The sequence below is a fragment of the Artemia sp. Qi Xiang Cuo genome, chromosome 7 (assembly GCF_049724085.1).
Source record: "Artemia sp. Qi Xiang Cuo chromosome 7, ASM4972408v1, whole genome shotgun sequence".
Classification (NCBI taxonomy): domain Eukaryota; kingdom Metazoa; phylum Arthropoda; class Branchiopoda; order Anostraca; family Artemiidae; genus Artemia; species Artemia sp. Qi Xiang Cuo.
The window spans coordinates 80,128,312-80,138,767 of NC_142800.1; the positions used below are offsets into that span (position 1 = coordinate 80,128,312).

A 10,456-nucleotide genomic window follows, 5' to 3' on the forward strand; every position below is an offset into this window, starting at 1 on the left:
GTTGCTTTTCTGAGATTTTTTTTTCTAATTGTGTTATATTTCAGCCAAAACTAAAAAAATAAAAAATAACATTTCACATACTATTTAGGTTGCTTATTTTCCATTACGTACCTTGGTCAACTTAACTTTCTTAGGAGGGGGGAGGGACAAAAAGATACAAAACTAAGTTTATTTTAAGACTTCTACAGGTAATTATGATGTATAGTATAGAGAGGGGCTCCAAAAATAAGCATGATCAGACCATTATAACACATCATAATAGCATGACTGCAATTGTTTCTGAATACAGTAAACATGAATATGTATCCACTATTGCAAATCATATTTCTAAGGTAAATAAAATGCGCAACTATTCCTTTCTGAGAAATTTGGGGCCTTTGCAACATCATTTTTTATAATGTTATTAGAAGAAAAGTTTGATTATTGGACTGTCAAATTTGTCTGACTTTTAGGAAAAGCCCGAACTTTGAGTACCAAAACAACTCCTGATTTTTTAGCAGTTTTCTTCTTTAACCTGTTGCTAATTGACCAAGCCTTAGAACCTTGAGATTCTAGAACATGGCTTACCCTATTCCTGGTTCTGCAGCCATTGTGGGAAAAGGCCTATAGAAGTTTTGGAAAATTTATTGTCATATTTCTGCTACTGTTTAAAGAATGTGCTTATTTACATACTGATAAAGATTGATCTATCGTATATTGAAAATACTCATCAACCAGCTTTTGTCATCTTCCGGCAAGCTACATAATTCCTTGTTCATAGAAGGGCCAGTCTTTGTCAGTAAAGAACCAAACAAAGTGCTGGTTTTGGCATCATCTGAATTGATTGTCATGCCAATCAAGGAGTCTTAAAGAGAGCAAGGCAAGTGAAAGTCTGATGGCACAGGGTCAGCTCAGTATAGTGGGTGTGAAAGCACATCCCACCCATCTTAAAGACTTCCTTTTAACAGATAAATCAAGCCGAAACTGTGAATCTCTACATTGCTCAGTTGTATCCCAAATGAAGACATATACTTCTAGGAACAAAAGTTAACTTAACCAGGAAAAACTACAATGAAGTGAAACTCACAATAAATGAAATTAGAACAGATGAGTGCAACTTTGCCATCCTATCAAGTCCCAAAAGAAAAGAGTGTCATCTACACTTCAGCAAAAAGTAAACAGATAGCTTAAAATAAAATCTTTATTCAGGAAAATGATTTCCTATACATCTCAAATGAATAGAATTAGGAAACACATAAATGAAAATAAGCTGCATATTAGACTACTACTTCATTGACTACTTCATTGTTTTTATCATTATACAAAAAAAAAAAAAAAAAAACAAAGGAGAAAAATTGTTCAAAATATATTTTTTATTTCAAAACAAAATAATTATACTTAATTTTTTTCAACTAGAGAAGTTAGGTCTCGGCAGTTTTGCAGAAAATGGGTCCTATCAAAAAGGAAAACTTAATTTTCTTTGCCCCCTACCATTTCAAAAAAAAAAGATGGCATACACAGACAATTCATTGTACTGTGCATATCACTGTATATAAATATAATACAGTAGGATCATTCCCTATCTCAACCATTATACATAGCCGGACCGAGATGCACGTGTTCCGGAGAACATTTAAACAAGTATAAACATAAGCGACATAAGATTTTTCACGGGTTGACAAGTCAGATTTCTCTTGTACGCGAAACTTGGCTTCACCTTTGCAGCGCTAAATTTTAAAGAATCTTATCTTAAATTAATTTATTCAAATATATATAAAAATCGGTAATTAGCAGTGCAATGTTATTATTAGATGTTTTTAGAAATTACATGTAGATTTCGAAGTTTCGAGTTGATTTCAAAGGCATTTTGAGAAAGTTTTGCGAAAATACGTGTTCTATACACTGGGCCGCTGATGGCAGATTAAATGGAAGGAGCTGTTTGTACACGCCGAGAATGTAGTAGCCAAAAATCACCAAGTCATAATCTTACTGTATGTTATTTCAATACAGTGGTGCACATATACCAGAAAATCAAGGACATCCAGTCTTAGATGCAAAGAGGCCCATTGAATACACTGCTTAAAAATAATAGATAAAAGCAGATGGGGGTTTTGTAGAGGATAGACATTTAAACAAGGGATTGAAAATTCATCACACAATTTGGTCATGTCTATAGGCTATGAGTGGTGTTCTGATAACAAAAACTGGGAGTAGCCTAACAAAAGCAATGTCTGCAAAAAACTTTACCTTAACAAAAGATATTGAAGTTGTAGTTCCTTCAATATCAACTAGCAAGACATCAAAGTCCATTTGTCCTAACAAGGATGATAAAAAAATCAGGGACTATCAGACTAACACAAATGATAACTTTGTGTTTGGTTAACAATGACTCGATCTCAACTGAAAGACAAAAACCAACTAAAAGAAGAGAATTACTCTTCTAAGAAAGAAAATAATTGCTTCAAATTCAGTCCTATTTACAAAAATTATATCCAGGGACAAGGCCGTACCCGTTGGGGGGGGGGGGTTGAACCCCCCCCCTTGATTTTTGTCTGACTCGTAAAAACGTAACAAAAATGGACATAAAAAAATTTATATCCGTTTTTTGAGTAACCCCCCCCCCTCCCCCCGAAAAAAATCTTTGAGTAAAACCCCCTCCGAAAAAAAATCCTGTGTACAGCCTGGTCCAGGGACTAGGAATAAAAAAGAAATGTGTAAAGTGTTATCACGTTCAGACTGACAAAATTTCGATGAAAAAAAGTAGCTAAAGAATCTACAGTACCTTGACAAATTGGCTTTATTTGTTATTATGCACCAGCTCTTTATGGGGAAACAAAAAAAAAAAAAAAAAAAAAAAATCACGAAATCGTGCCAAATTTTGCATATGGCTGAACCATCAACAACATAGAATTCGAGTAACAATATATAATTAACAAAAATTGAAAAAAAAATGAAAACAAGAAAATTGAATAAAAAGAGGAGAAAAAAGCTAAACATGCCTAACTAAAGATTTACTCGAATTACAAACTATTTATGTTAAATAAAATGACAGGGTATTGAATTGTCAATTATAGTGCAAAGAAGAAGGGAAAGCATTATTAGATAAAATAAAAGCCTATAGAATTTTATGCTAAGAGATGATAATTTGGTTTGGTAAATGAACATTGGAACTTGAATATTGAATCGAAAAATATGCTTCAATTATAGTTCTACTTTTAAAAAAGGGGAACAATTGTTGTGTCATCATGTAAAGTACTTTGCGATCCTTTTTATAGTTCCTTATTTTATTTGCAATCGTAGTGATTAGCATGGAAAATAATGGAAATAAACGGAAACAAATTGTGGGGTGTATGGGATCCGCGGTAAAGCTCTCGATCTTATACAGAGTTTCCATAGTAGTCGGTGCCAGTTTGTAGAGATGAATTGCTTAAAATCTGGACTGCGCCCAGTCACTTGTGGTGTCTCACAAGGATCAGTTATTGGCCCGATTCTCTTCCTTTTGTTTATTAATAATACACCTAATTGTATCCATAGTTGTTGTTTTAATGTTAGTGATATGACTAAAACTCTCCAAAATGAAACTGTGTCATTATTTACGGATGACACTGTGGCTATCAGTATAGCAAAGACGGAAGAACTACTCCTGACATCGATAAAAGATAACGTGGATAGGTTACATTCCTGGTTGAGGGTAAATAGGCTTAAGATTAATCTTGGTAAGTCAAATTTTCCCATTTGTTCCCGATCTCCTGCTTTATTCTTGGATTCATGAAATTGTAAGGCATTGTGGAATTTTAAACCGTGCTTTATCAATTAAGTACCTGGGGGTTTATGACGATGAGATTTTTATCATTCAAGTGGCATGCACAGTCTGTGAGTAAAATTTTGTCTCGTAACCTAGGTATAATGAGAAAACTTAAGCATTTTTTCCCTACATATGTCCTATACCTCCTTTATTTTTCCCCTGTCCATCCATATATTCTGTATTGTACTAGTTTTTGGCTTGGTACATTCGCTTCTGTTGCCTGGCCTGTACGAGTTCTTCAAAATAACGCTGTTTGTTTCTTGGTTGGCTTGCAAGCCTCGGATTCAGTACGGAACGTCTACAAGCAAACAAGGATAGTCCCAGCTTCTGGACTACGAGAGTTATATACACTTTGGTTTATTTTAAGGCTACAACATGGTAAAAATCTTTCATGTTTTGACAGTTCAGTTAAATTGAGATCCAAGATCCACAATTATGACACTCTATCTTCTGGAGAGATTAATACTCCATTGATTGTTTTAACCCGATCGACGTTTTCTGTGCTTCATAGGGGGATTAGAAGTTAGGATCATCTAGATCAGAGTATTAAAAATAATAGTGATATTTCCTTATTTTAGAGTGCAATTAAGGAAATCCTTCTAGTATTGCGACAAGCCTATGGCTTTCTCCTGTATTGAATAAAATAATAAATAAAGTAAGTATGAACTTTAGTTATATTTTTTTTTTGGGGGGGGGGGGGGAGGGGTGAAAGTAAATAACTGAATAGCTGATTATGGCCCCTTGGGGTATGATCTTAATAGTAAAGTTGAATTTATTTTTTTGTAACGTTTATGGTGCCGATTAAGATGTGCGATGTGTATTAGTTGTTTCATAATTTATTTAGTCCTGTATTATTTTTTAATGTATTTTTGCCACCCCTTTTGGACAAGTTTTTCTACTTCTCGGGGTGGCTGTTAATACTGATGTTGTATTTGGTTTAACTAATATATATCTCTCTCATAACATGCCTGATTTTGTTTAAAAAAAAAAAAATATAGGTCAATCAACACCTAACCAAAAAGCCTAACGCTACTATAGCCTAACGCGTAATTTGTCTTGATTTAAAATGCACACAATTAAAACTCACTTTTTTCAATTAGATAATTATTAGTCAATTGAAATGCGTTAATTACCTATTTTGCTATTCAATCATAATTAAATAAAAAATAAACTAATAGCCCTAAGTTAGAAAAGCCTATGGTCTAGGCTGAATTAATGTTACAGGCAAACCTATACAAAGAATCTTCACTTTTCGATAAGTGAAACATAATAAACTAAAGATATATTTGATGAAATAGTTTAGGTTTAAATTTTACCTCAGCTTGAATCAAGTTTTCCATTTTTTTAAGGCCTTTGGTTGTTAGTCTAATTAGGTCTAGGATGCTATATTGCACTGACTATTAAGAATAAACTGTGAAGAGAAGACACAAACTACTACCACCTCAGGGCTGCATATAATGATCAATTTATCGTTTTAACTCAACCTCTAAGGACCTATGCCTCTCAAGGCTTGATGAGCAGCCTATCCTAAGCCAGGAAAGGAGAAGGCATCGGTGATAGGATAATCCCCTATTCCTTCGAAAGATGTTATGATCTATGTAACAACAAAAAGTCTGGACCTAATTATTGTATGCTGTTTATGCGTTTTATTTGTGATTATTCTATTGCTTTTGTGTGGCAACAAGCACTGAGTGCTTACTGTAATGGGTGAAAATAAATAAACAATTTGATTTCTCTACAAACAGCTGTTGACGATCCCCAGAAAGATGGTCACTCCCTCAATTCCGAAGACACAACTCAGCTGCATAGAGGGTGTAATTAGGACCCTTCAGGTGTACAATTTTAAAATTGTAGCTTTATCTGAAGCTAAACTTACTGGTTTTGGTTCAATCCTGGTAGATGAATATGAAGTTTTCCACTTGGATAAAGAGAAAAGACAGGAAGGCAGAGTTGCCCAATCTATCAAGAAATCAGCAAAGAAAGTGATACTGAAGTTTGTACTTAAGAATGCAATCACCCCTGGAAAAAAAAACAAATAAACACATATCCATGATCTTTCTTCTGGCAAAAAATAGAAATTCCATAATTTTCCAATAGGAGCTTGAAACCTCTACAGTAGGGTTCTCTGATATGCTGACTCTGACGGTATGATTTTAAGATTCTATGATGGACTTAGATTCTATGACTTGTTGGGGGTGTTCTCCCTTTTTTCAAAAATCAGGCAATTTTTTTAGGCTTGTTACCTTTGATGGAAAAGACTAAACTTAATGAAACTTATATATTTGAAATCAGCATAAAAACTTGATTCTTCTGATATATCCATTGGTATCAAAATTCCGTTTTTTAAAGTTTTAGTATTTTTTAGAGGTTTGCAATGTAGCGTACATCATTTATATTGTTTATATAGCATTAAATGTTATTTTAATACTGTCAGACCATCTCTTTAACAGTCAGACAAAACTAAAATGAAACAATTAAATTATAACTTTTTAATACATAACATATTTCAATTATCTTAAATTGCCCTTGTTAGCAATAGGACAAATCCTAAATCCACCAGCTTCAGCGATGATAGTTAGTCCTCTGTGGCATCCCAAATGGTGCACAATGGTTTGTTGAGCCACACCTGTCCACTGATGACTTGAAGTCATCCAAACTGATTGAGGTCGCTGTTTTTTTTTTTTTTTTACAGAGGGAGTTCCATAAGCTGGCAACTCTATTTGAAAAGAACTTGTTCCTTAGTCTTGTATTTGATTGTTTCCAGAAAAGCTTATGAGGGTGACCATAGGTTCTCTTTGAAGAGCCTGGTTGAAAAGGCCAGGAATGGTATCCTAAACCTTTACAAGCTTGTATGCTATTATCAAATTGCCTTGTTTCCATTGTCTTGATTCAGTCTCCCAAGTGAAAACATCTTTTTTGGATTTCTTGAACTTTAAAGCGTGCTCTCAACCAGTATTAATTCATTTGCTTTGAACTTGACCTAGTTTTTTGATGTTCATTAATTCACTGCTTGAACTTGAATTTAATTAAGTGACTTATTTTGGAATAAATAACAGTGGACTTTTGGTGAATTGACCTGAACTTAACCTTAACCTAGTTTCTTGATATTCATTAATTCACTGCTTGAGCTTGAATATAATTTAGTGACTTAGTTTGGAATAAGAATTAAGTTTGAAATAAATTACAGTAAATTAAATTGCGCGAAGGAGGATGCTATGTGAAATGAAAAGAATTTTGGCGCGATCCGCTATGACAGATTATGATCGTCTATGAACTGTTATTTTTGAATATAAGATCACCTAGGAGAACACCTTCCGTAAGCAGAGATTTTATCTGGTAATAGTTTTACTCAGGCGAAGGCGGGGTAGTGGTTTGGGGTAGCCCCCTTCCATTTCCTTAGCGTATAGTACCAAGTCAATATTTATATGTTATCATTATTAATTGATAAATGACTGCCTTGACTTCTGAAAAGTTGTACAAGACAGGGTGCAAAGTTTGCAAAGAGAGCCTCAGTCTCGCAACCAGAGGAACAGTTATTTGCAACACATCTGCTGGGGGTTGTGGTCGCCTCTGCCATAACCGCTGTGAAATTCTTCAGAGTATTGAGAAAGACAGTATTATAATATATCAGTGCTCTGACTGCTGCGAGAAATTTGCTGATAAACCTGCTTCCCCGCAGATCCCGCCTCCTTCAGGAGTCTTGTTTATTCACCAGTTTTAAGTTTTTTCCGGCACTGTCTACAGTCAGGAATTTCGTCCGCCTCCTGTATATCTTCGTGTGCAAACTTCTATTCTAATGATCATCTTGATCAAGCTAGAAGCCTCTAGTAAACCCCACGCATAAACTCCTTGCACGTCGCAGCCCCTCTGCTAAGCAAAGCCTGTCACAGGATATTTTAGACATCCTTATTTCTGAGGATGCTACCCCTCGCTTGCCAAATCTGAAATTCGTTATGACTGCAAGTGATGCGATACCTGCGATAGATACGGATCAAAATGCTCACTTTAGCCGTGCCATTCAAACCTGGGACCGGCATCTTTTTCGCATAATTGATAAACTTGATTACGTCACAAGTATGTGTGCTTCTAACCAAGGTATCGAAGAGATACAGCGCATCGGTGTTTCGAAATCATATCGTGTATACTTCCGTTCGGCGATAGCCAAGTCTCATTATTTGCGTCATGGGATTCACATTGGCTACAAACATTTCCGGCTTACTGATTATAAGTTTTACGGCGAATGTGCTACAAATGCGGGTCGCTAGAGCATATATCATTGGTTGTCTCAAGTGTCTTGGTAGTGGACACTCTCATTCTCGGAACAACCCTTGCCAGAATGAACATTGTTGCTTCCATTGTGGATCTCGTGAGCATACTGGATTTAGCTTTCACTGCAAACGGTTAACCGAAAAAGTTGCAAAGAATAAAAATGATTAGTGCAAAGATTATATCTCTGAATCTGAATGGATTTGGTGATAAACAACATGTATTGCAGTCTATGCTGCGCGATCTGGATATTTTGTGTCTTCAAGAGCATCACCTTCTGGACCACTCTACTAGTCTTCTTTCGAGCCTGTCGCACCAGTTTAAGTGTTTTATATCTCCAGCTACACCTACAGGTGGACGCCCATCAGGAGGCGTTTGCATTTTTATTAGAGAGAATATTACAGTTTAAGTGTTTGCCGTTAATCGTTATTTTTTTGGTGTTAGAATACCAGGGAGTATTTTTTTTTACTGCTATTTACCAACAAAATATAATAATATTGATTCGGATTTTTATTTCAATTTTGCATGTTTAGAATTATCGCGATTTGTGGCGAAAGTTCCATCAGATCTCCAGTGGCTTATTTGCGGGGATTTTAACTGCAACATTGCTATCTCTGATGTCCGCTCCTCCCCTCTTTTATCTTTGTTTTCGGTTTTCACTATAGCTTCAAAAGATGCGGATTTTACGTATGTCCATAATTCTGGTTCTTGCTCTAATCTAGACCATGTGCTTGTTTCAAATGCAGCGTTATTACCACAGCCAGCCTGTTCATGTTGGATTGGATCTGCCTATTAGTGACCATTTTTACCTTTCTTTTCATTTAAATATTCAAATTCCATCTTTTAAAATTATCCATCGTTCTAGTCAAATGGTAAATAAAATGATCTGGGATCGGGAAAAAATGTGCAAATATCATGAAGAATCAGATGCACTTTGAGCTAAAATAATTGTAAATTATTCTAAGGATGTTGGTCAAATTGATATTGATCTATTTTACCTTGAAATTGTTCATAGTTTAAAAGTCGGGGCTAATAAAGCATTTAAGACTGATTCTTTCTGTCGTGGATCTCGTGTTTTAGGTTGGAACCTTAACCCGATTTTAAAGCAAAGCCAAAAGAATGCATCTCACGCCTGTTACCTTTGTAATTGCGCGGGAAAACCGCGATCTGGACCATTTTATGATGGAATGAAATTAACTAAACGCGTTTTTCGGGCTGAGTTGCGTTTGCATAATGAAATTATAAAAGATGAAATTGGTTCAAGGATTACTAGTGATAAGAATGAGCTTTGGAGTTTGGTTAATTCTAGACGTTGTAATAATAATTGTTCACCAGATTCTAATAGTTCTCTGAAACTAGATGATTGGCTAACTCATTATAATCATGTTTTTTCATACGATGACGTGGCAGTTGAATCACGGCGTGACTCTTTATTATCGGATGAAATTTTAAAGGTCCACTCAAATAGTAAAATATCTGTTTCTGTTGAAGATGTAACGGTAGCAATTAAAGCTCTAAAATATAAAACGGGCATCTCCCAAAGCAATCCTTTTCCTCGCTACTCTTTTTACTACTATTCTTTCTTCTGGAGTTCTTCCAACTAGCTTTTCTCGTGCTAACACTTCACCCCTTTGAAAAATAGGAGGGAATACGAATCGATGTTCTGATTACAGGCCGATTACTGTTTCGTGCCAGATTAGCGAAGTTTTTGAGTTAGTTTTATTAAAGTATCTGGAGTCTTGTAAACAAGGCCTGAATCAAATTGGGTTCCGCAAGGGTCTAAGCATGGATGTTGCTCATACCCTCCTTTCAAGAATAATATCCTTTTGTAAGCAATGGGATAGAGTGTATACACTTGCATTAGATTTTGCGGCGGAGTATGATTCAATTATCCATTCTTGGGGTATGACTGCGCTTCTGAAGAATAATGTCCCACTACCAGTAGTTTTGGTTTTAAAAAAGTGGTATGGCTCCTCTCGTATTCGTATTAAGTGGAAGAATCAGTTTAGTGATTATAATGTTAAGTTATGTAGGGGGCTGAGACAAGGAAGCATTATTTCTCCTTTGATTTTCAATATTACTGTTTCGGGGCTATTTGATCAAATTCAGTTGACTTTTATTTATGGTAAAGGTTATGTTTTGTCGTGGATTGCTTACGCAAATGATTTACTCCTTTTGAGTCGATCGCTTCAGTCACTTCAACAAAATGTAGATTTTTTAGCAAAGGTTTTTAGTGAGCATGGACTTCGTTTTCGCCCTGAAAAGTGTCAGTTTTTAATTTTTGGTCCTAAGGCTAATGATCTCGTTAATTCATAAATTTTTGTTCGTATTTATGATAGTATTTTAAAACCTTTGGAATCTTTTTTATATCTTGGTGTGCCTTATGGACCAACTTCAGCTCTATGC

The 10,456-nt window shown here is 35.3% G+C and overlaps 1 protein-coding gene across 2 annotated transcripts in view; it reads right to left on the reverse strand.

Moving 5' to 3' along the window:
• Enoph (enolase-phosphatase E1) overlaps window positions 1-5,799 on the reverse strand; it is a 35,988-nt gene extending 30,189 nt beyond the window's left edge. For both annotated transcript variants that reach the window (XR_016141972.1, XM_089091736.1), the window contains exons 1-2: window positions 5,661-5,799; window positions 2,227-2,379 (exon numbers count right to left, since the gene is read on the reverse strand). Coding sequence is in view for 1 of the 2 variants with exons in the window: in XM_089091736.1 (XP_088947862.1) it covers window positions 2,227-2,289 (63 nt within the window). In the remaining variant the exon portion in view is untranslated. The remainder of the gene's footprint in view (window positions 1-2,226; window positions 2,380-5,660) is intronic.
• Between the last annotated feature and the right edge of the window lie 4,657 nt (window positions 5,800-10,456).